This window comes from Pan paniscus, chromosome 8 (assembly GCF_029289425.2).
Source record: "Pan paniscus chromosome 8, NHGRI_mPanPan1-v2.0_pri, whole genome shotgun sequence".
NCBI lineage: Eukaryota > Metazoa > Chordata > Mammalia > Primates > Hominidae > Pan > Pan paniscus.
Window position 1 is genome coordinate 104,506,369 of NC_073257.2, and position 26,604 is coordinate 104,532,972.

Consider the following 26,604-nt stretch of genomic DNA (forward strand, 5'->3'; position numbering starts at 1 on the left):
GGGATTTGATCCTTGGTCAATTCCAAAGTGGATGTTCATTCTATTCCACTGTACTGCCTTAGGGGTCCTCTTCACTAGGCTCCCTCGGCACTCTCTGCAGCTTTCCACCACAATACTTACCCCCTTGTCTCTCTCTATTAAAATGATCTACTTACATTTATGCTTCACCACCAGACTGGAGCTCCTTGATCAAAGAAACCCCATCTAATTGATCATTTAAAATTTTTATTTATTTATTTTTGAGACAGAGTCTTGCTCTGTCACCCAGGCTGAAGTGCAGTGGTGCAACCTCCGCCTCCTGGGTTCAAGCGATTCTCCTGCCTTAGCCTCTTGAGTAGCTAGGAATGCAGGCATGCACCACCACGCCTGGCTAATTTTTGTATTTTTTGTAGAGATGGGGTTTTGCCATGTTTAATTGATCATTTTTTAATCTCAAGCACCTGCATTCTTGGGCTGGGTGCATGGTAGGCAGTCAGTAAATGCTGCTGGACCACACTGAACCCTGAAGTTCTTGCTACCCTGGCACCTGGATAGCTGAATGATTTAGAGTCACTGAAGAGGCAGCCTCTCACACTGAGTTGTTTCCAAATTAAGCCATTCTGGCATCTTGGATTATTGTAGGAGTATATATATCAAAATGGAATAATTATTTACTTGAGCAGAAAATTTAAATCAAAAAAGAACTGACTATTCTCTTTACAAAATCCATTTTAGGAAGCCTTCATATCCCTCTGAGATATGAGCTTATTCTATAGAGCTTATTCTGCTTAAAATTAACATGCCATCTGACCTAGATTCTAACAAAGGGTGAATAAAACCCTCAAACCTTTGCTTTTTGATCATTATAAAAGTAGGCTTCGTTTTGGAAAACATTTAAAATTAATTGTGTGGTATTTTTAAAAGGTATAATTCTTGCTATTAATTGCATATGACCATAATCATTTTGCAAAGAAAAGCATATTAACTGTCCTGATAAAAAAATGTACCTGTTCTAGTAAGTGATTTTTATAATCTAGTCTCCTATCCAATGCCTGAGGTGATCAACAAAATAATGTCTTTCAGTACTTTGCTCGATTTGTGTCACTGAAGACATCAAAAGCATAGTGTTACATAAGTATAAGAACTTGTCACAAAAGGTTATTAAAACATTCAACAGAATTCTTTTTTTTTTTTTTTTTGAGATGGAATCTCTGTTGCCAGGCTGGAGTGCAGTGGCACGATCTCGGCTCACTGCAACCTCTGCCTCCTGGGTTCAAGCGATTCTCCTGCCTCAGCCTACCAAGTAGCTGGGACTACAGGTGAGTGCCACCATGCCCAGCTAATTTTTGTATTTTTAGTAGAGATGGGTTTCACCATGTTGGCCAGAATGGTCTCGATCTCTTGACCTTGTGATCCGCCCGCCTCGGCCTCCCAAAGTTGCTGAGATTACAGGCGTGAGCCACCATGCCCAGCCCAGAATTTTTTTTTTTTTTTTTTTTAGACAGAGTCTCACTCTGTCGCCCAGGCTGGAGTGCAGTGGCGTTATCTCGGCTCACTGTAAGCTCCGCCTCCCAGGTTCACGACATTCTCCTGCCTCAGCCTCCCGAGTAGCTGGGACTACAGGCACCCGCCACCACGCCCGGCTCATTTTTTGTATTTTTAGTACAGACGGGGATTCACCGTGGTCTCCATCTCCTGACCTCGTGATCCGCCTGCCTCGGCCTCCTAAAGTGCTGGGATTACAGGTGTGAGCCACGGCGCCCGGCCCAAAATTCTTTTTATTGCATTTTAATGCTTATGGCTGAGCACGTAGGAAGAAAGATTAATTGGCGAGGTAATGCTGAGAAGTAAAAAATCTAAAACAATAATAAAGGGTGATACCAATCTACATTTTTTTCCAATAAAGAAATCCTGAAAGTAATTTCTTTACATTCAATAGGCATTCATTAGATACACACTGAGGGCATAATATTATACTAGATACTAAGTAAAGGGGTATGGAAGGCAGGTATAATCACTGCTCTCAAGGAATTTTGGATTTTCAAGCCAAACTCCTGAAAATTAGACTTAAGATTCTAGGAAAAAAAACAACAAAAGGTGACTCTTTAGGCTTTCACATTTTCCAATTTTTAACTGAACTGATCTAAGGATGCTAAAGCAGGAAAAAAAAAAAAAACCTGAACATTGTGTGTTAAGACTTTGAAGTTCAGCTAACTTTTTCTTAAAACTTCAATATTGGCCGGTCGCGGTGGCTCATGCCTGTAATCCCAGCACGCTGGGAGGCCAAGGCAGGCGGATCACCGGAGGTCAGGAGTTCAAGACCAGCCTGGCCAACATGGTGAAACCCTGTCCCTACTAAAAATACAAAAAGTTTGCCAGGTGTGGTGGTATACACCTGTAATCCCAGCTACTCGGGAGGCTGAGGCAGGAAAACTGCTTGAACCTGGGAGGTGGAGGTTGCAATGAGCTGAGATTGCACCACTGCACTCCAGCCTGGGCAACAGAGCAGACTCCGTCTTTAAAAAAAAAAACACCAAATAAAAATCCTTCAATATTAACAAGGTTAGTACTTGGGTCAGAGCATTTAGTCTGCAGAAAAAAAAATTTTTTTTTGGAGGCAGAGACAGAGTCTTGCTCTGTCATCCAAGCTGGAGCACAGTGGCGTAATCATGGCTCACTGCAGCCTCAACTTCCCGGGCTCAAGCAATCCTCTCAACCACAGCCTCTTGAGTAAGTGGGACCACAGGTGTAAGCCACCATATCCAGCTAATATCTTTATTATTTTTTGTAGAGACAGAGTCTCACTATATTGCCCAGGGTGGTCTCAAACTCCTGGGATCAAGCGATCCTCCTTTCTCCGCCTCCCAAAAGTACTAGGATTACAGGTATGTGCAACCCAGCCCTTCTGCAGAAATCTAAAAGTAGTAATAATTAACTGGTGTAGGTCCAGATTGAAAACAGTAAATGTGGCTAACCTGCCTGAATGCAAAAACCACTTCAAAGCCACCACTGTTTTTTTACATTTTATTTTTAATTGACAAATAATAATTGTAGATATTCATAGAGTATATAATGTTATTATATATACATATAATGTATAGTGATCACATCAGGGTACTAAGCATATCCATCATCTCAAGTTTATTTATCATTTGTTTGGGTTGGGAATGTTCAATATCTTCCTTCTACCTATTTAAAAGTATATGTTACTATTAACTATAGCCATCCTGCCCACCACTGTTTTTATAAAACATATACACAGCCAGCTTTAATAGAACTACAAGTTATTTAAAAGTATACACAGTCAATATCAGAATAAACCAAAATGAATTTAGGAAAAAAATGAAGAAAGCATTAAGCTTTAAGTAGAAAGTCTCACCATCCAGAGCTTCTTTTAACTCATCTTTAGTCCAGGCCACTTCAGTCATCAGCAAGCGGAGGTAGTACATGGCATGCTGGTGAGGCTGTTCAGCCCGGAAATTGTTAAGAGATCGCATATACTAGTGAAAGAGACATGCGTTCATTAATTTTATAAATCTTTTAAAAATCATTTCAAAAGTCCAGTTATAATCAAATTTCAATTCTCTATAAACTGTATTACTAGGATATTCACTTCTTTCCCCTTTCTGAAGTTATACAATTAAGAATGGGGTTTATTCCTCTCCGATCTTTACATAAAAGTGCATGCTTTTTCTTTGTCCAAGCTACATTTGTTCAGCATCTGACATGGACTATAAGTGCCTTCACTATGGGATATCTTCAGTCCCTCAGAAAGTTATCCCTAGTTTTCAGGGAAGTCTTTTGGAATCTTTAGGTTCTATGCTATAAAGCCATCCCCAAAGTCTCCATAAGCAAGCAACATAAATAGGTAGCCATATAAAATATGGGATCTTTATTTGAAAACTGATGGTAGTTTCTTCTAGTATACAAGGAAAGGTCATAGTTTAGCTTCAGAAGCAGCTGTTCATCCCATACTTCCATTACTGGGCCAAACATGAATTGAATTTAAGTGGAAGATATGTCAAACCCAAATAGTGTGCTCTAATGTGACAAGGTCTTGAGGTAAAGCAGACCTCAGTCTGCTGAATTGCGTGTTCTTCTGAACTAGAGGTTGGGATGGAACATTCAAGGAGGCCCTGACAGCCACTAAGTGCTTCTCTTTGAAATTCAGAGCTGCAACTCTGAATTGCAGTGAGCTCTTGGCACCCACAGAGAAGAGGCCAGGTGTCCACCAGAGTCCACTAGGATTTCTTTCTGGATGGAGTATAGGATTTTGCAATGACAAGGTGAGATGAATGCCACAGGGTTATGAATTCTTTTCCTCCTTGCTTCTTTTATATTATAAAAACTATTATGAAAACTTTTTATAATATAGCAATATTATCTTATGAATAAAAAAGCAGGGTTCAGAAAACTTACTGCTTCTTTGATAATTTCAAATCTTTTTTCATCAATCTCAAAGGTAGCCATTTTCTCAATAATCTTCTTTAGTAAAATTGGCTGCTTGTCATTGTAACCTTTCACTGAAAGCTACAGAAAGAATTCAGGGTATTAAAAGTCTAAAAATATCACAAAACAACTTCCAAATAAACGACTTGATTTTTAAACATGTAGAAAATCCCAAAACAGACATGTAAAAAATGAAACAAATTCAATTTAATGTGTCATAAATGTATATAGTGTAACACTTAGGAAGATAACATTAACCATCTTTTTTTTTTTTTTGAGACAGAGTTTCGCTGTTGTTGCCCAGGCTGGAGTGCAACGGCACGATTTCAGTTCACTGCAACCTCAGCCTCCCAGGTTCAGGCAATTCTCCTGTCTCAGCCTCCAGAGTAGCTGGGATTACAGACGTGCCCCACTACGCCTGGCTAATATTTTGTATTTTTGGTAGAGATGGCGTTTCACCATGTTAGTCAGGCTGGTCTTAAACTCCTGACCTCAGGTGATCCATCCGCCTCGGCCTTCCAAAATGCTGGGATTACAGGTGTGAGCCACCATGCCCAGCCTTAACCATCTTTTTAAAAATATATATTTATTTATTCGAGACAGGGTCTTGCTAGGGTACCCAGGCTAGACTCAAACTCCTGAGCTCAAGTGATCCTCCTGCCTCAGTCTCCCAAGTAGCTGGAACTATATGTGTGAGCCACAGTGCCTGGCCATTAACAATCTCTATACCCAAAAGCATAATTTTACTTTTCTGAAACAAAACCAACAGTAAGTAAACTCACCTGACACCGAACTATGGTGGCATATACTATATCATCAAAACTCAAATTCTTTTTATAAAATTAATTGTAGAATGTGGCTAAGTTTTTCTTCAAAAATAATATCTAATGAAAGGCAGACTTAAGGTTTCTACAGGTGAGGTAAGAAGATAAAAATCACAGGGCATAGTGGCACGTACAAGTCGTCCCAGCTACTTGGAAAGCTGAGATGGAAGGCTTGCTTTAGCCCAAGAGTTTAAGACCAACCTGGGCAACATAGTTAGACTCCTGACCTCAGGTGATCCACCTGCCTCGGCCTCCCAAAGTGCTGGGATTACAGGCATGAGCCACCGTGCCAGGCAGGATCCACAATTCTAACCACTTGCTTATTTGGTAAGTTCTGTTGGTGTTCCAAAAGCTAATGGCAAAACAAATGTGTAAAAAGGATACACTGTATGTATCATCAGGACCTTGGCTTAGCACATTTTTTTTTTTTTTTTTTTTCTGAGACAGGGTCTGACTCTGCCACCCAGGCTGGAGTGCAGTGGTACAATCTCGGCTGACTGCAACTTCTGCTCCGCAGGCTCAAGCGATCCTCCCACCTCAGCCTCCGGAGTAGCTGGACTACAGGTACACACCACCATGTCTGGCTAATTTTTTGTATTTTTTGTAGAGACGGGGTCTTGCCATGTTGCCCAGGAGGCTGGTCTCGAACTCCTGAGCTCAAAGCAATCTGCCTGCCTTGGCCTCCCAAAGTGCTGGGATTACAGGCGTGAGCCACCGTGCCCAGCCAACTTAGCAAAATTTACTTTGTCTCTAAATGCCTAACATTTTGAAAAGTGGGGAATGGAGAATTTCTATCATGATATTTCCACATGGTGGCACGCAAAGCAGTAGGGGATACACTGCAGCTAGAATATCATGAAAGTCTCTACGCTGTACAGGATGATAGGCAAGAACCTCAGCAGGAGGGAAGGCCACTGGCCATGGCAAGCACATCATGTTCCCTACTGTAGGAACTAGACTGACAATTAGCAGAAAACCCATTTTGTCATAAATAAAAATTATGTGTTTTGATGGTAATATGCTACTAAAAATCAACAGAAAAAAGAGAAAACAGATGATTATTTTTCTATTTGGAGCTAATTTTGATCTCTGAGCTTCAAACTTCTGTGGACTCTGGGAATGGTTAGATTAATAAACATTCTTATACATTAAACAAAAGCTACCAGAGAATTTATTTATGTGAAGAAAAAAAAGTCACTGGAAAATAAATAAAATTTAAAATTCCTACAATCTTTTGTGTAAGAATTTAAACAACGAGTACCCCAAAATGCTCTTGTTTTCATTTTTACTAAAATATGCAATATATTTTCAAGAAAAGTGAAGATGAATGTGTGCCATAAAAGGGATGTTAACTCGGAATTGAGATATAAGCAAGCTTGGAAACACATTCCAAAGAAAGGATCTAGTTATTTCTTAGATGGATTTAATAAATGCTTATTTTAAAACACACATAAAGTAGGTAATGGTGCATGCTACAAAATAAGTTTTAAATTAAAATGTCAGATGTATCTGAACATAGAAACTTTATACTACTGTCTGCAGAAATAAAGGGTGCCTATTTATAAGTAAAATTCAATCACCACAACAACTATGGATATCTTCTACTTACAGATGTTAATATACTCAATTATATAGAAAGAACAACATGCTTTCAGGATTAATATGTTAAACATCTCAGGCAGAAGAACATGCAAATAAACGTAGCACACATACATGTTCACAAGATGCACTAAACTTTATTAAATCATTCATTAGTGGAACTAACATTAATTTGAGTTCTTTGATCATCAAAAAGATGCAAGGAAAAAAACCATCAACTTTCTTGTTTAAAAATGCGAAGTTAATAGTTTTCCCAAGCTCAACATAATGCTTAAACGGGGTGGTGCCTTTTCTTTGGTTTTCATTTTACTTACAAGTATTGCATTCATTCCTGATGCAATGCCATAGCTCAAACCTGAGAGGCGTGCTGCATATGTATACTCTTTTAAATCATCCTTCAATAACCTGATAAACAGGTATGTCATGTTGCAATGGAGAGGATCAGCATAAATGTAGCGACTAACAAAAAGAAAAACAAAAGAAATGCTTTGATACCTCAAGCAGTGGCATGGTAATGAAGAAACATGACCGAAGAGTATGGATATGCAGCCTCATGATCTGGATTTCTAGGGAAATAGTATATGCCAACCTTAGGTTTTACAAAAGAAGGAAGACTTCATTTTCCTTTGCCAAAGACCAAGATTTCAAATACAGAATGGGTAAGAGCTAAACCTAAATCAGGGTCCAATTTTGTTTGAATAGAAAAATATGACATTCTGATGAAAGACGTTTAAAAAAAAAGAAATCAAGGAAAATTTGCATAATATGAATGGTATGTAGTTGAACACTTAGAATAAAAGCTAACTTAAAAATTAAATGAGAAAATATGATTAGCCATAAAGATTAAAAAAAAAAGAAATTAAACTCATACCCTCAATCAAAAAATGCTTCCATCAAATCAATATAAAAAATGTTGATGAGTGGAAGGCTCTAAGGCGTGGGTACTTACATACATCCCATAGATGGTATTTTGGAGATCATAGCTCAAGCCTGCTAGCTCTGCTGCATATGCATACTCGTTGAGTGAGTCTTTGAGGAGCTCAAGGTACAAATAGGCCATGTTACAGTGCAAGGGGTCCACATAAGCAAATGGGCTGGAAGAAAATGTTGACAGTAAAATAGCTGATTTTATTACTTCTCAATGTGATATGGCCTTTTGAGATGGATCAAGATATTGAACACCGGTTAATATGATTTCCTGAGGATATGGTTGAATTCTTGAGGCTATTTCTTATGAGGAAAAAAAAGAAGATGTCTGAAAAAGAAGCCTGAAGTGTGTGTGAGTGTGTGTGTGTGTGTGTGCATGCATGCGTGTGTGCGCACTGGTAGTAGTGAAGAAGGAGAAGGAACTGCCTACCCCAGATGGTGTGGCAGAACTGACAAGTTAGAAATGCAGGGTATGTGAGCAGTGGGAACGGGCCAAAATGCATGGCTGTGCTTAGGCTAACGGGAGGAGCACGGCCGACAGAACAGATACAGCATTTGCATGTCTTCCCTCTCTCTCCAATAAAGTCACATCCTTGGTGGACAGGAATAAAGGACTGGGAAATGTGTCTGTGGTAATTACATGAACTTAGAAAAATTGAGACCTGTGAAAATGTTAGCTTATCCCTGAGTTTTCCCCAAAACAGTAAAGCTAGAGAACTGTCAGTAAAATAATTGATAATTTCTATCATATAACAGCAGCCAAAACTAGGGAAAAATAAAATAGAAAAATATTTTAATGAGAAAGAACAAAGAAGAAAGAATTATAGAATACAAGAACTAAACCACCACAGTGATCAACTAAACTTCATTTCCCAGATAAGAAACATAATTTTCTTCAGGTCCCCTGAGTTCGTGGCAGCAGAGCTGGGATTCAAATGCAAGTTAAATGACCTGCTCCTTTGACTATACAACCTTGCTTACCTTTTATCAGAAGAAAGTAAAGGTCTCATTCATTCAACAAATATGTATTATATGCTTACTACAGTGCCAGGCTCTTCTCTAGGCACTGGAAATAAAGAGTGAACAAATCAGGCAAATTCCCTGACCTCAGAGTTGATAATCTAGCTAGAGGGGACACATAATAATAAATTTAAATTTGACATATTAGTTGGTGACAGTGCTATGGGGTAAAATTAAGCAGGGTAAGGGGAATAGGGAATGATGGGGTGATGGCAGCAGGGAAGAAAGACTGCTGCTTTACATAAGATGGCCAGTCAAGGCCACTCTTACAATGTGACATCTGGACTCAGACCTGAAGGAGGCAAGGGAGTGAGCCCTGGGGATATCTAAGGGGTGGAGTGGAGAACTTCCCAGGCTGAAGAAATAGCTACTGCTAAAGGCCTGAGGCAGGTGCCTGCTTGGCTTGTTTGGCAGCAAATTAAAAGTTTCACTCTACTTGTAGCACAGTAAATATAACTAATGTACTGATAACAAAGCCAACATTTTGTTTTTTAAAGTTGAGTCAAGGTCTCACTGTGTTGTCCAGGCTGGTCTCGAACTCCTAGGCTCAAGCGATCTTCCTGCCTCGGCTTCCCAAAATGTTAGGATTACAGGTGTGAGCTATCGCACCCAGCCAAAAGCCAACAATTTTATCAAAGCTGATAAAAAAGCAAAAATAGGGATAAAATGTGTAGTCACTTAGAGAATTAAAATCAAAGACAAAGTTCTACAGCTATCCAAATATTCTCCAACTGGAAAATCTGAATAAATGTTCTGCCATTAAATTTTTTAAAGTATGATACATGATGACAGATTTCCTTCTTTTGGCAAATAGCAGCTCAAAAACTTAAGGCACAATTCACAAAAACAAAATCATCAAAACAAAAGAGAGGATATCACAGAGGTCGGCCCCACAGGCAACTATGCACCTTTCTCAGGTGGAAGTGAAAAGCCAGAAAATCCAAGTTTTGGGTCTCAAAGCACTATGGTTCAGGCTCAGAAAATAATTCCAAGGAGTGTCCTAAAATGCTACATCCAGCCTGGCAAGGTGGCATACGCCTGTAGTCCCAGCTACTCAGGAGGCTGAGGTGGGAGGATCACTTGAGCCCAAGAGTTTGAGGCTGCAGTAACTGCACTCCAGCCTTGGGTGACAGAGTAAGACTCTGTCTCCTAAAAAAAGAGAACAACAAAAACAGCTGTATCCACAGCAGCTGTGCTGGTGAAGTGGAGAAGACCCTAAACTAACTTTTAAAAGAGAATAGGATTCAACTGGGATACCTAAATTCTGGTTCATGTGTTAATTTTAAAAATACGTTATTTTGTAACCAGATACTATATGCTTAAATATGGATCACAGGGTTTTAAAAACCATAGCTAACTACACATAATATAATCTTATTTCTGAAAAGATGGAAAGGATATAGACACACACATGAAAATTTCAATTAAAATGTACAAGAAACAGAACAGTGGTTACCTCTAGGAAGACAGACCAGAGGGAGGGATTTGTGTGGGAGGCAGACATTTTCAGTTCTAGGAAATGCGCTAGGCAGTTTAGAGAACACAAAAATGTAAAATGGTCTCTCAAAGGGTAGTCTAAAGAAATTCATCATCATAGAGGCCAAATGGAAAAGTGGTGACAAGCTGCTTAGAGTGTTAAAAATATCACTCTGAAATATCAAAAAATAAAAAGCAGCTTTGTAATGCCCTTCACCAATAATAAGCCACAACCTGACAGCCCATCTTTGGTGTAAACAATAAAAAATCTCTGCACAGTTCTAGATAATCTGTGAATCTCATGCAATAAAACCACAATATTTATAATCACTATAATCTCAACATATTTGTTGATGGAAAATCAAATTCCTTTCCCTCTTTCCAAAGCATTTAAACCTTATCTACCTCTAATTTCATGTCAAGCCAACTGAATAAAAATTAATGAAAAAGCTGATTATCATATTGAACATTACTGAACAAATAAACCATGATAGGCTTATCTTACAAACCACTGAATTTTAGAAATATAAAATTATGAAGTATAAACTCACAAAGTAAAATCTGAAACAGGTGATTAACACACAAATAAGTAAAGGAAGACAAAGATGAATTGAAGGTGCACTGAGAAATTACTGCAATAGCATTATTCATAAATTTTACTAAACATCTTCTCCCTTTTTATTAGTAATGTTTAAGTAATCAAGCCAGAAATAGAGGAAGCAGTATCTAAGGGCTCCAGACAAAGGACAAAACAAGACTCAGGATCATTTAGTAACTAGTACCTCCTCTTCTAGACAAGTTCCAGGAATACAAAGCCAAAGCAATAAAAACACCCCAAATTATTTATTCTTTCTTCAGTGAGTCTTCTTCTGGGTAAATCTATGGCCTCCTCAGAATCCAAAACCCTGAAGGCTAAGAAGGTCATCCTAACAATAGCTAACATAAATCATTTCAGCTAAAGGGCATACTCATTAATGGGGAAAGAAAAAAAAAAAGAATTAACAACACTAGTTTTTAAAATACCTCTTAACAGCAACAGCTCTCCTTTTTTTTCTTTTTTTTTTTTTTTTGAGACAGAGTCTGGCTCTGTCGCCCAGGCTGGAGTGCAGCGGTGCGATCTCGGCTGACTGCATTCTCCTGCCTCAGCCTCCTGAGTAGCTGGGACTACAGGCACCCACCATCACGCCCGGCTAATTTTTTGTATTTTTAGTAGAGACGGGGTTTCACCGTGTTAGCCAGGATGGTCTCAATCTCCTGACCTCATGATCCGCCCGCCTCAGCCTCCCAAAGTGCTGGGATTACAGGCGTGAGCCACTGTGACCGGCCAACCTCTCCTTTTCTTTATTTTTATTTATTTATTTTTTTCAGCCTCTCCTTTTCTAGGTGAAATAACTCTAATTCCTTTTATTTCTAGACATGGATGTTTAAGAAGAACAGACAACTCCTGGAAACGTAATTGTTGATTTTTATAAGCTTTATAAGCTAGATTCATCTTACATACCTGAAAAATTCAAAGTTGAGACAAGCCTTCGGCAAAAAAAACTTATCATCTTGTTTGAACCAAAGTTTGCTCATAGCTGTATCCTGTGATGGAGAAACAATTTGGTTAGGGAAATAGAGGCGCATTCAGCAAAAATGTTCAATCAAATCACTCTTCAAGAGGAGGAGGACAGAAGCAATAGTTAGAGTTTTGTTCTGGAGTTGCTGTCCCATGGCCTTGAAGCATACTCAAGAGTCAGCAGGTAGGAAGCTGGAGACAAAGACTGCAGACTCCTGTAGCAGAGTGAAATCTGCCTTCTATTTCCCCTGTATTAGGGAGATGGGGGTACAGTGAAGGAAGAGACAGATCAGAGAAGCCAATACCAACTGTCCTGTCTTCGTCTTTCTGGACACTAGGAGGAAGGCAGAGGCAGAAGTCCCTTGCAAGCGTATGGCAGCCAGCTTCCAGGGTGGCCCACAACAATCCTTGCCTGCTGAGATTCACAGCCTTGGGTGGTCCCCTCCCACACTACACCAGGGTTGGTCTGCCTTACTAACAAAATATGACAGAATTAATGGTATACCTCTGAGACTGCATTATAAAAGACACCGCGGCTTGCGTCCTGATCACTCACTTTCCCTCTTGGATCACTCACTTTGGGGGAAGCCTGCTGCCATGTCAAGCAACTCTACAGAGAGGTCCATGTGGTGAAAAATTAAGGCTGGCCAACAACCACATAACTGAACTTGGAAGAGAATCCTCCAGCCCTGGCTGAACCTTCAGATGACTGAAACCTTGGCCAACAGCTTGACTATAACCTCACGACAAGCCCTGAGCCAGAACTACCCAACTAAGTCACTGCTGGATTCCTGGCCCTCCTCAGAAACTGTGTGAGGGCCAGGCGCGGTGGCTTCACTCCTATAATCCCAGCACTTTGGGATGCCGAGGTGGGTGGATCATGAGGCCGGGAGTTCGAGACCATCCTGGCCAACATGGTGAAACCCCGTCTCTACCAATCATACAAAAATGAGCAGGGTGTGGTGGCTCGTGCCTGTAGTCCCACCTACTCAGGAGACTGAGGCAGGAGAATAGTTTGAATCAGGACTCGGGAGGCAGAGGTCGCAGTGAGCCGAGATCATGCCACTGCACTCCAGCCTGGGCAACAGAGCAAGACTCCATCTCAAAAAACAAAACAAAAAAAAGAAACTGTGTGTGAGATACGGTGCGGCAGCTCACACGTGTAATCCCAGCACTTTGGGAGGCCAAGGCAGGCAGATGACTTGAGGCCAGGAGTTCGAGATCAGCCTGGCCAAAACAGCAAAACCCTGTCTCTATTAAAAATACAAAAATTAGTTGGGCATGGTGGCACATGCCTATAATCCCAGTTACTTAGGAGGCTGAGGCATGAGAATCGCTTGAACCTGGGAGGCAGAGGTTGCAGTGAGCTGAGATTGCACCACTGCATTCCAGCCTGGGCAACGGAGAGAGACTCTGTCTCAAAAAAAAAAAGAAAGAAAGAAAAAAAGAAACTGTGTGTGAGAAACCAGGCATGATGGTTCATGCCTATAATCCCAGAAATTTGGAAGGCTGAGGCAGGAGGATTGCTTGAGCCTAGGAGTTTGAGATCGGCCTGGGCAACATAGTGAGATCCCACCTCTACAAAAATATTGAACAATTAGCTGGGCGTGGTGGTGGGTGCTTGTAGTCCTACGTACACAAGAGGCTGAGGTGGGTGGATCACTTTAGCCCAGGAGGTCAAGGCTACAGTGAGCCATGACTGCACCACTTCACCTCAGCCTGGGCAATGGAATGCGAGTCTTTTAAAAAAAGGAAAAAAAACTGTGTGAGATAATAATTGTTGTGGGTTGTTTCTTTTTCTTTCTTTCTTTCTTTTTTTTTTTTTTGTGACAGAGTTTCGCTCTTGTTACCCAGGCTGGAGTGCAATGGCGTGATCTCGGCTCACCGCAATCTCCGCCTCCTGGGTTCAAGCAATTCTCCTGCCTCAGCCTCCTGAGTAGCTGGGATAAGGCACGCGCCACCATGCCCAGCTAATTTTTTTTAGTAGAGACGGGGTTTCACCATTTTGGTCAGGCTGGTCTCGAACTCCTGACCTCATGATCCACTCGCCTCAGCCTCCCAAAGTGCTGGGATTACAGGCGTGAGCCATTGCATCTGGCCTAACTTAAATGTTGTGGTTTTAAGCTGCTAAATTTTGGAATAATTTAATATGCAACCATGGATAACCAACATGGCCAAGGATGAACAAATAAGCTACTTATCTTGCCTCTCCACTTCACTCATGCTATGCTAAGAATGGCTTTAGTCACTTGAAACTACCTTGAAGCTCTGGGAAGAGATATAAATGGTTTAATGTTCTCGTTAGTTTGCTCTGGGAAGGCCTATTTAAAACAAACAGCAAAAGTCGGATATGGTAGCTCACACCTATAATTCCAGCTACTTGAGAGGCTGAAGGGGGAGGATCACTTGAGGCCAGGAGTTCTAGACCAGCCCAGGCAACATAGCAAGATCCCATCTCTACAAAAAATTAAAAACAAACTAGCTGGGTGTGGTGTGCGTCTGTAATCCAGCTACTTAGGAGGCTGAGGCCAGAAGATGGTTTGAACCCAGGAGTTTGAGGCTGCAGTGAGTTATGATCCCACCACTGCACTCCAGCCTGGGCAACAGAGAGACCCTGTCTCCATAAATAAATAAATAAATAAGATAAGATAAGATAAACAATACATAAAAAACAGCTGAGGTAAATGAACTTTCTCTTTGCATAAGCTAATATAAAACTCTTTAAAATGTCATTTTTAAAGAAAAACGGGTCAGGCGTGGTGGCTCATGCCTCTAATCCCAGCACTTTGGGAGGCCGAGGCAGGTGGCTCCCCTGAGGTCAGGAGTTCGAGGCCAGCCTGGCTAACATGGTGAAACCCTGTCTCTACTAAAAATACAAAAAATCAGCTGGACGTGGTGGCGGGTGCCTGTAATCCCAGCTACTTGGGAGGCTAAGGCAGGAGAATCACTTGAACTTGGGAGGTGGAAGTTACAGTGAGCCGAGATCATGCCATTATACTCCAGCCTGGGCAACAAGAACAAGACTCTGTCTCAAAAAAAGAAAAGAAAATAAAGAAAAATGGTTGTCTCATTAATAATCTAGTTGCTTAAGACAAATTTTAATGTTCCTAAACACTAATTGTTATCTCATTGAACTCATCTAAATTCTTCCAAATGTTAGGTCATCTGAAGAAGATAAAAAGAAACATCTGTGTGTGTGTGCCTACAGTCATGAGTTTAGAAACAGTTTAGAAGGGAGAAGAAATACGTTTAGAAGGGAGAATGTGCTGTAATAATTTGATACAATTTTTTACATACTTTACTCAAGTTCTGAAATAATAGCATGAAAAGGACATTCTGAAAAAGATGGGGAGGGAACCCTACTTCTCAACAGCCCTTTGCACTAGTTTATCATTCCATTAATTTGATATAGTCACTATGTCATAATGAATGTTTTTAAGGGCAGGAAATCCAACAGCTCCCCCTGGACTTGCTCTCTTTCAGGCTTTAGAGATCCTTTCTTATCTTTAATGTCCATGATGCAGCATAAACCTACTTCCTTATTGGGTCTTCAGCAGACATGGAAAAGAGGAACAGACCTTTCCACAGACTTGTGGTTACAGCTCAGACTTACTTTTTTCTCCTACAAAGAAAGTGATTCCCTAGATTCTACACTGTTTAGTTTTGTTTGCTTGCTTTAATATTTTTAACCTTCTAGTATTTCTTGTAGTTATTCTTTCTGCAGCTTTTTTGTCACCTATTAGGATGTGAGACTCCCCAAATCAACATAGTACCAAATGTAAGAAATCATTTACCCAGTCCCCCATGTATTAGGTCTGTCCCCCAAATTTAAAATCACTGATTCAAACACATTACCTTAATAAGAGCAGGGTATGGTGTCGCCTCTTTTTCTAACGGTAAAATCTCAAAATTCGTAGGAATAAATTCATTCTTTGTAGGAAGTTTAAATTTCCCATTCAGGTCAGCATTTTGCCATTTCTGGATGAATAATGAAACACACAAATGCAGTAAGAGTCTGATTTAAGAGTTTAAAATAGTATCTCTGCTCAATATATGGGCAAATATTAAGTGCACAAATGTCACACAGCATTGTTTTCCATCATATATAAAGGAGGTACTACCAAATCTATCGATGGGTTTTCCTGAAACTTGAGTTAGTCTTTCTAGTACTAGCAAAGATTTTGCACTCATATATCTACCCTTCCTCTCCACATCTCCAAAATGACCAGCTGAGGAACAATTGAGACTATGGAACACAGAAAAGCTGACTGGTCCATATGCAGATCATGTTTATTCTAGCTCTTTAAAGAATGGAGAATAATCTGCTCAGGAATATATTCCCACAACTGCTAGACAATAGGTCATTTATATAAGAGCCATACTTTCAGCTATACTAAGTTATATCCATGAATGGCCTGAAAGCCAGGCTAAAGGAGGTGTCTTTCACTTTAGTACTTCTCTCTTTTTTTTCTTCCTGAGACAGTCTTGCTCTGCCGCCCAGGCTGGAGTGCAGTGGCATGATCTCAACTCACTGCAACCTCCACCTCCTGCGTTCAAGTGATTCTTGTGCCTCAGCCTCCCAAGTAGCTGGGACTACAGGTGTGTGCCACCACACCCGACTAATTTTCGTATTTTTAGTAGAGATGGGGTTTCACTGTTGCCCAGGCTGGTCTTGAACTCCTGGCCTCAACTGATCCACCCACTTCAGCCTCCCAAAGTGCTGGGATTACAGGTGTGAGCCACCATGCCCGGCCTCACTTCAGTACTTCTTTTTTTCTTTTTCAGACAGAATCTCACTCTGTTGCCCAGGCTGGAATGCAGCAGCGTGATCTCCACTCACTGCATCCTCTACCTCCCAGGTTCAAACGATTCTTGTGCCTCAGCCTCCTGAGTAGCTGGGATTACAGGCGTGTACCACCACACTCAGCTAATTTCTGTATTTTATTAGAGATGGGGTTTCACTGTATTGCCCACGCTGGTGTCAAACTTCCCTCAATCTGCCCACCTCAGCCTCCTAAAGTGCTAGGATTACAGACATGAGCCACCACGCTCAGCTTTCAGTACTTCTTAAGAACTGGCCCACACCTCTCCCAGATGATCATGTGAACTTTTAAGTGAACCAGTAGTTCAAGCACAAGGTTAAGAACAAAGTTGAGGCCAGGCGCGGTGGCTCACGCCTGTAATCCCAGCACTTTGGGAGGCCGAGATGTGCGGATCACGAGGTCAGGAGTTCGAGACCAGTCTGGCCAACATTGTGAAACCTCATATCTATTAAAAATACAAAAAATTAGCCGGGTGTGGTGGTGTGCACCTGTAATCTCAGCTACTTGGGAGGCTGAGGCAGGAGAATCATGTGAACCTGGAAGGCAGAGGTTGCAGTGAGCCAAGATGGCGCCATTGCACTCCAGCCCAGGCAACAGTACGAGACTCTGTCTAAGAAAAAAAAAAAAAAAGAAAAAACAAAGTTGAGATTTAGGTTGGGATTCACACAACGTGTAGTAGACTGGATCTGTTTCCTGTTCTAGTTCCAAAAGCTAAGTGGGACAGATCACAGGCCACTGATTGTTGAACCTAATTTATAAGGCTTTTCATTATTTAAAAAAAAAAAAAAAAAAAAGCAACTGGCCAGGAGTAAAAAGCAACCAGCCTGGACAACAGAGCAAGGCCCTGTCTATTTAAAAAAAAAAACCAATTGTCAATAATTCTGGATTTCTGGATTCAGTAATTTGATCTCTAGCTGGTGTGGCACAGCCTTGCAGATTTTACGGTTCTTAGTTCCTGCATTTGTGACTTTCGGCACTGGGGACGTTGGCCATATTTCTTAAGTGGTATCTTAGGTTTCCAGAACGGCTGAATACTAGGGACTAGGAAACACTTAGTAAGTAATTTCACTACTGAGTTCCCAGATAGATGTGTTCTTAAAAAATTCCCAGCCGGGTGTGGTGGCTCACAGCTGTAATCCCAGCACTTTGGGAGGCCGAGGCAGGCGGATCACAAGGTCAAGAGATCAAGACCATCCTGGCCAACATGGTGAAACCCTGTCTCTACTAAAAATACAAAAATTAGCTGGGCGTGGTGGCATGCACCTATAGACCCAGCTACTCGGGAGGCTGAGCTAGGAGAATCGCTTGAACCTGGGAGGTGGAGGTTGCAGTGAGCCAAGATTATGCCACCGTACTCCAGCATGGTGACACAGCGAGATTCCATCTCAAAAAAAAAAAAAAAATTCCCATTCAGGACAGGTTGGTTATGGTCAGAGTCCAGTGAACAGGGGGATTCTTTCTTCTTTTAGGACTATTTCAGACCCAGCACTAATTCATGGAAGATCAGCTTTCCTCTCAGTTTAGAGAGATGGACATTTTCACACACTGGAGGGCTTCAATGATCTTCTGTATCATGAATATGTCAGAGATCTGTGAAGTACCAGTGATGATCTTCTTTCTTAAACTAATTCCTTTTTTTGTATGTCATTACACAGGTACATTTTTAAAATGTCCATTACTTGAGTTTAACTAGAATCTAGCCAGAGTAAAGTTTTCTGGTCTTTTCCCAGGAATAAGGGACGCAGTCTCAAAGGCACATAGCCAATGAGAACCAAAAGAGAAAGAAAGAAAAAGTACTAGATAAGTAGGTAACATTCACAAGCAAAATCCTGACTACTGATGAATGGGACAAAATATTGTTTTAACATACCTGTTCTGAAAATCATAATTCTCCTATGTTGACAAAAAGAACGGTGCTATAACATGAGGCATAAAACATAGCACCTCCTGAAGTGAAGATGGTATGAATCCTAGAGCCTGCTCTCAGCCTGTGTTCACAGCAAGACTGTGAGCTCTTTGGAGCCCTTGCATTGGTTTCTCATGCTTCCTACTTCCATCGCTTCTTGCCTTTCTGGTGCCTGTGCCCATGTACTCTGCACTTCAGTTACATTTTATGGCATGAGGCACAACCCTGGTGGTTTGATAGACACATGAGAAGGTGGCTAGAGTACCATGTCTTCATGAAAAGGCTAAACTCCAGCTCCCTATCTACTTGTTGATTTTTCTTAGGATGGTACAGATAACACTAGGTCATCAGTCTTCCACACTCTGGGGCCTTAGTTGGTGGATCTAGGGAGCAATGTTCTTGTGATTCCTCACATGTCAGGCTTATTCATAGATGAGTTAACTCTACCTTGATGACTTCATCCGGTATAGCTTCTTGTTTGTACTGGGTTCCATACCACTCTTCTGTGCGATCAGTTTTTCCTTCAAAAGATTTAGAAACTATGGCAACCCTAGAGATAGAAAAAACAAACAAAAAAACCCTGTAAACTCATACTGTATATATGAATTTAAAGAACCTGACTCAGGACAATATAAACAATATCCAAGAATGTGCTGGGCCTCTTAAGACCCAGCAAATCCTGTAAGGCTTAGTCCAAAACAAGCAATATATGAATAGAGGTTTCTGATCATAGTCCCTGTTATCCTTTAGTTACAGTCCATTATTTTTAGTATGAAAAAGTGCTCGCAGGAGAGATTCCTCTAGGTTGCTACTGACTAAAATTTAAAAAGAAGAGTAGCTAGGGGAAAAAAATGTAACAAGGTCAGTTAAAAACAGTCAGTTAAAAAACAGTCCTAAAAAAAGCAAAGAAGTTGCGGATGTGGTGGCTTATGCCTGAAATCCCAGCACTTTAGGAGGCTGAGGCAGGAAGATCACTTGGGCCCAGGAGTTCAAGAGCAATCTGCGCAAAATAGTGGGACCCGTCTCTACAAAAAATTGTAATAATTAACCAGGTGGGGTGGCACGCAGCTATAGTTCCAGCTACTTGGAAAACTGAGGTGGGAGGACTGCTTGAGCCCAGGAGTTTGAGGCTGCAGTAGGCTAGAATCACACCACTGCACTCTAGCATGGGTGACAAATCAAAACCTTGTCTCTTTAAAAAAAAAAAAAAAACAAAAAAAACCCAAAAAGGCAAAAAAAGTACTCCTTCCTAGGAGTATCTCAGGTGCAGAATTAACAGGAATGACTAACAAAACCTGCTGGCTCATCCAGAGATTTTAAAAACGTGACACACATACCCAAGAAACTTTTATTATTGCTTGCTACATTTGTGCTCTATGTTTTTTTCCCTGCCAGAGACTAGCATCAAATATGTCTACTACAAATACACAGGCCTTCCTGCTACTAGAGGAGAAAGGGACAAGACCAAAAAATGTCTACCACTGTAACCTCTGCCTCCCGGGTTCAAGAACTCTCCTGCCTCAGCCTCCCAAGTAGCTGGGATTACAGGCACCTGCCACCACGCCTGGCTAATTTTTGTTTTTGTTTTTTTTTTTTTTTGAGTTGGAGTTTTGCTCTTGCCACCCAGGCTGGAGTGCAATGGTGCGATCTTGGCTCACTGCAACCTCTGCCTCCTGGGTTCAAGCAATTCTCCGGCCTCAGCCTCCCAAGTAGCTGGGATTACAGGTGCCTACCACCTTGCCCAGCTAATTTTTGTATTGTTAGTAGAGACAGGGTTTCACCATGTTGGCCAGGCTGGTCTCGAACTCCTGACCTCAGGTGATCCGCCTGCCTCAGCCTCCCAAAGTGCTGGGATTACAGGTGTCAGCCACTGTGCCCAGCCTAAAAGCTTTTTTTGATGCGACAGTAGAAACAGCCCAGAAGAGAAGTCAGATGGAAAAAAGTGTTCAAGGATGGGCATGGTGGCTTATGCCTGTAATCCCAGCACTTTGGGAGGCCAAGGCGGGAAGATCACGAGGTCAAGAGATCGAGACCATCCTGGCTAACACGGTGAAATCCCGTCTCTACTAAAAATACAAAAAATTAGCCGGGTGTGGTGGCGGGTGCCTATAGTACCAGCTACTTGGGAGGCTGAGGCAGGAGAATGGCGTGAACCCGGAAGGCGGAGCATGCAGAGAGCCGAGACTGCACCACTACACTCCAGCCTGGGAGACAGAGCAAGACTCTGTCTCAAAAAAAAAAAAGAAAAGAAAAAAGTGTTCAAGGAGGGAAGGCAGAAGTAAAGTGATGTCAAAAGATAAGTGAACAAAAAATGACAAGACTAGAGGAGCAAAAGAAGTTCTGAACAAGTGAAACTCTAAGCCATCCCTGTGTAGCACTATCAGGGACACTCCGCCTCTACTGCCTTTTAATCATTGAAGTTGGAATCACTACACCCTCACCAGTGGACTCAACCACAGGCTGGGACCAATCCTATTTTGAATCTTGTGGGTCAAGGAATTCTAGCCAATTAGCTTGGGCAACTTGGTGTAAAGTCAGTCCTGCTATTGGTTCCACTTCTCCCTTAAGTCCCAATTCCCAATTCAAATAATTAGGTCCCAATTCAAATAATATCTGTTCCTGCTTGTTCTCACCTACCCCCAGAGGTTTGATTCTAGCCTCTGAATGCTGGCCTCACAGCTGAAAGCCTAGTACTTGCAATCAAAACTCCCCTCTGATGATACTCATTCATTTTGAGAATCCCAATCTCTGTTCCAAATACCTGCCCCTTGTTGAACCTCCCCAACTTCAACGCTAGTAGTCTGAACTACTGTCTATTTTTTATTCATTCTAGACAAAATACTCTACCTGGCTGACTGGACTTGGTCTTGTTATCTGCTTTTCTGTAGATATCCTAAAGCAAGATGACTCACCTGTCAGTATGACTGACTAATCTTCCAGCTGTAGGTGTTCCTGATCTGGCCTATCTGTCACTAACCACTACCAGTTCTAGAAAACATGCTAAATAAGAAATACGTTCCAGAGAAAGATACAGAGGAATCAGAGGATTTGACAGATAAAAGAGTTCTATTATTGCGTCAGAAGGAAGTGATGCATGTCGGTAGTTCAAGAATCCCGTTTGAGGTGTATGTGTAGAGAGTTCACAGAAATCATATAGCTACTTGAAGGGTGTATGGTATCTCTTAAGGGCATTCAATACATGATAGAGCCTATGAAGACTCAGGCCTAGGAACTCGGGCTTCCACTTTTGTTGATTTCTCAGAGAATGAATGGATTGATTCTCAAGGAGACTTCTAAAAAATATACTAAGTAGAAGAATCTGGCAGACGGTCTTCCCATCTACTCTTCCATGAAACGCTTGATTTCTTTTCTTTTTTTTTAGAGACAGGGTCTCACTCTGACACCCAGGCTGGAGTGGAGTGGACTTGCCCTCTGAAACAAGAAAACCTTAAACTCAGTTCTGAGAGAGAAAGTAAACAAGCTGCCAAGCCAGATGCTCTGGAAGATGACTATCTGACACAGAAAGCAGACACTCAGGCTGTGCAGTAATGCTCAGGTTAAAAAAAAAAAAGGAGGGGAAAAAGGCAGACTCATCAAGTACAGTCCTTAGGGATTTGGATAGCTATATACCAAAGTGAGGTGTATGGGTAACATGTGAAATGTTATTATAAGGAAATAGACAAGCACAGTTCCTCAGACTAGGCACAGATCAAATACCAGACTAACAAAAAGAGATACCTTTGCAGACCAAGAGTTAGTATATCATTAAGGAATTCCAGATTGAAATATACAATGAAAGGGTATGTATGAGGTAATAAATAAAGACAGGGAAGAAAATAACGGTACAGACAGAGTATACACACATCAAACCCATATAGATACCTATGAACCAGAGTGTGAAAGTATAGGGAAGAGCACTTGAATTAGGAGAAAAGGTCACAATAATTGAAGTACAGACACCTATAGTATACACAACCGCAGACAGTTGAGAAAAACTAGTACAAATATTGTAGCATTTTAGACCATCTGCCGAAAATCTAATTATACCAAAAAATAAGGTTTCCTTTTTTCGAGACAGGGTCTTGTACAGTGGTGTGATCATACCTTACTGCAGCCTTGAACTCCTGAGCTCAAGTGATCCTCCTGCCTCAGTCTCTCAAGTAGCTGGGACTACAGGTATATACCACCATACCCAGCCAATTTTTTTTTTTTTTTTTTTTGGTAGAAATGAGGTCTCACCACGTTGCCCAAGCTGGTCTCAAACTCCTGAGCTCAAACAATCCTCCCACCTTGGCCTCCCAGAGTGCTAGGATTACCGGCATGAGCTACCATGCCCAGCCCAGTTTTTTATTTTTTTTAAATGTGGCTAGAGTGTGGGGGAAGAAAAGGCTGCCAATATGGTAATGATGTGATCCTTAGAAATGAGAGAACAGGCCAGGCACAGTGGCTCAAGCCTGTAATCCCAACACTTTGGGAGGCCAAGGCGAGTGGGTCACTTGAGCCCTTGAGTTCAAGGCAAGCCTGGGCAATACAGTGAGACCCTGTCTCTATTTAAAGAAAAAGAAAGAAATTAAAAAATGAAACATGAGAAAACACAACCTTTTCATACTAAAACTTACAACAGCAAGAAAAGGAAACAGCGGGCTAGAATGAATGCTGTTGACTTCAAGTACATTTAAAAATGTTTGGAGTGAATGCAGCTGTCGAAGCTGGATGGAACTCATCTGGAAACAAAAGGTCTCCTGACTACAGACATGAAAAGGCAATATGGTTCCCAAAGAATAAACTCTCCTGAGATTTTTACAAATGATCCCTAACACAGAATAGGGAAAAGATGTCCAAAGAATGAGAAGAGGCTTCATAGGTAATTGTGATTAATTCAAACAATTAGTGGAAAGGGCACAGACCTGGCAATAAGAAACTGAGATTCTGGCAGATACTCTGAATCACTTTCTTTGAAATCTTGCCAAAATCACAGATCTAAGTTAGGCACAAGCCATTTAGCCTCTCTAAACTTCAGTTTCATTAATTTTTAATTTTTCTTTTTTTTTTTTGAGACGGAGTCTTGCTCTGTCGCCCAGGCTGGAGTGCAGTGGTATGATCTCGGCTCCCTGGAACCTCCACCTCCTGAGTTCAAGCGATTCTCCTGCCTCGGCTTCCATAGTAGCTAGGATTACATCACACTCGGCTTTTTTTTTTTTTTTTTTTTTAAGATGGCGTCTCACTCTGTTGCCCAGGCTGGAGTGCAGTGGCGCGATCTTGGCTCACCACAACCTCCGCCTCCTGGATTCAAGCGATTCTCCTGCCTCAGCCTCCTGAGTAGCTGGGACTACAGGCACACGCCACCATGCCTGGCTAATTTTTGTATTTTTAGTAGAGACAAGGTTTCACTATGTTGGCCAGGCTGGTCTCAAACTCCCGACCTTGTGATCCGCCCACCTCGGCCTCCCAAAGTGCTGGGATTAGAGGCATGAGCCACTGCACCCATTCTTTTGTATTTTTAATAGAGACGGGGTTTCGCCATGTTGGCCAGGCTGGTCTCCAACTCCTGACCTCAGGTGATCCACCCACCTTGGCCTCCTAAAGTGCTGGGACTACAGGCGTGAGCCACCACACCCGGCCTCATTAATTTTTAAATAGGGATTCAAATTAGATGAACCCTCTCCTTCCACTAGTAAAATTCTACACTATCATGATATCAAATTAGATTTTTAAAGGATACACACAGAAGACAGAAAGTTGAAAAAAAAAAATCTATTGATGAGGCTCAAAAATCATACTTAAATAGTGATAGGAAAGCTAAAGTGCTAAAGGAATTGAGGCTCATGAAAAATGCTAAAAACCATTTTTTAAGTGTTTTTTTTTTTTTTTTTTGAGACAGGGTCGCTCTATCCCCCAGGCTGGAGTGCAGTGGCATGATCTTGGCTCACTGCAACCTCCGCCCCCTGGGTTCAAGCGATTTCTATGCCTCAGCCTTCTGAGTAGCTGGGATTACAGGTGCCTGCCACCATGCCCGGCTAATTTTTGTATTTTTAGTAGAGATGGGGTTTCACCATGTTGGTCAGGCTGGTCTTGAACACCCAACCTCAGGTGATCCACCTGCCTCAGCCTCTCAAAATGCTGGGATTACAGGCGTGAGCCACCACGCCTGGCCTAAAGTGTTTCTTAAAGTAAGAAAAAAGTCAAGAAAGATTAGGCTTAAAGTTTAGAAAATTCAGTCAACTTTTACTGAGTTCTTACCAGGTCAAATTCTGGGAAAGACAAAATATAGTTCCTATTTGGAAGAAACTCATAATTTAATAGGACACATGACCTATAGCAAAATGTAATCAGTTAATCTCATGTTAACAGATGGCAGGACTACTCCTCTCTTATTTACCTGGTCTTTGAAATAAACATGGCTGTTTAAACTGTAAAGGTGGACCAAACACAGAAAAAAGGAGTTGAAGATAGGTGAATGAGCCAAGTATGAAACCACCTCTCTAGCCAGGTGTGGTGGCTCATGCCTGTAATCTCAACAATTTGGGAGGCTGAGGCCGGTGGATCACTTGAGGTCAGGAGTTCAAGACCAGCCTGGCCAATATGGTGAAACCCTATCTCTACTAAAAATACAAAAATTAGCCGGGTGTGGTAGTGGGCGCCTGTAATGCCAGCCACTCGGGAGGCTGAGGCAGGAGAATCCTTTGAACTCAGGAGGCCGAGGTTGCAGTGAGCTGAGATTGTGCCATTGCACTCCAGCTCTGTCTCAAAAAATATAAAAATAAAAAAGGAGAAATCACATCTCCAAACATAGATGAGTCACAATTTCTAATGCTTAGGCAACTACCAAATCCTAACAGAATCATTGTCCATCAACTTTTAGAAATGCTGGAGAACACGAGATGAGGCAGAAAACTGGAGATGGAGATGGGCAAATGCTGTAACTTTCAAAAAGAAAAAAGGAGTGAAGCCTGAACACCATAAGCCAGTAAATTAAGAATTGATCCCTGACAAAATTCTACAGTTAACTGTCAGACTGTCAGACATTTAGACAAGAAAACCGTCATTATCACTAGGACTTTCATGGACTAATTAAGAATAACTTCTCCCAAATAAATGGAATTATTTATGACTAAAGGAAGGCACATGACAAAGACTCTATAGCTGTCTTTGTAGATTTAATATGGTAAAACAGGCACCAAATGATAGGATCAGGGGAGGTGGGTGACAATGATCATTGAGTAATAATAGGTAAACACCTTTGAACAGGTAATCAAGTCTCAAAATTCAAAATAATTGTCTAACAATTAGGACTGGCAAAAATGAAACTGGCTACCTTGGTATTTAATGAGTTCCCCATCCTTGGAAGAAGTTAAACTGAAGCTGGTAACTACTTAGCTGGGATACTGCAGAACAGATACACAGTACCATACTACACCATTTTATATAAGGGACTTGAGCACCTTGGATTTTGATATCCATGGGGGTCTTGGAACCAATCCCCTGTGGATATGGAGGGCCAAGTGTATACCTAACAGGAGTTGGATTAAATGGCCTCTAAGGTTCCTTTCATTCTTAAGAGTTTCCTGTTTATTTCCCTACCTGGTTGCAATGTTAAACTTGTCTCAGCAGGTATTAAAGAAGGTAATCTTACCCTTGAGCCACCCTAGTCTGGTCTGGCAGCTGGCCATATTATCCCAGGCTGTTTTGCACCATGTGTCACTGACCTACTGCAGTTACAACTGTTAACAGTCACAGAGACCAATCCTGTAGAGGAAAAGTGCTTTCTCTTTAAATGTGAGAGTAAAAAGAGGTATTTAATTGCATAAGATATCAAATTTAGAAATATGCAATTTCAAAAGTAAAACATATGCTCCAGCAAATGCACTCCTACGAAGTGTTGCTGGGTCAATTACTGGCTCTAGAGCAGCAAGAATTATAATTTAAATCATGGTTTTTTCTTACAAAAATGAAAAAGCACATCCTTATTATATGGTATAACTTTAATATAGCATTACCTTGTGTTTGTACAACACTTTTTGACTTTGCTAAATCATTTTACAT

At 41.2% G+C, this 26,604-nt stretch overlaps 1 protein-coding gene across 7 annotated transcripts in view; it reads right to left on the reverse strand.

Moving 5' to 3' along the window:
* Positions 1 to 26,604, reverse strand: part of IDE (insulin degrading enzyme) — a 128,464-nt gene that overhangs the window by 19,205 nt on the left and 82,655 nt on the right. For 5 of the 7 annotated variants that reach the window (XM_008950689.6, XM_034931105.4, XM_063607818.1 and 2 more), the window contains 6 exons: positions 19,009 to 19,111; positions 15,688 to 15,810; positions 11,776 to 11,858; positions 7,801 to 7,945; positions 4,399 to 4,509; positions 3,359 to 3,479 (listed from right to left, as the gene is read on the reverse strand). In XM_008950689.6, coding sequence (XP_008948937.2) covers positions 3,359 to 3,479; positions 4,399 to 4,509; positions 7,801 to 7,945; positions 11,776 to 11,858; positions 15,688 to 15,810; positions 19,009 to 19,111 — 686 coding nt within the window. Of the gene's footprint in view, positions 1 to 3,358; positions 3,480 to 4,398; positions 4,510 to 7,165; positions 7,311 to 7,800; positions 7,946 to 11,775; positions 11,859 to 15,687; positions 15,811 to 19,008; positions 19,112 to 26,604 lie in introns of all 7 variants that reach the window. The other 2 variants (XM_034931104.2, XM_055093138.3) reach the window with 1 other exon arrangement.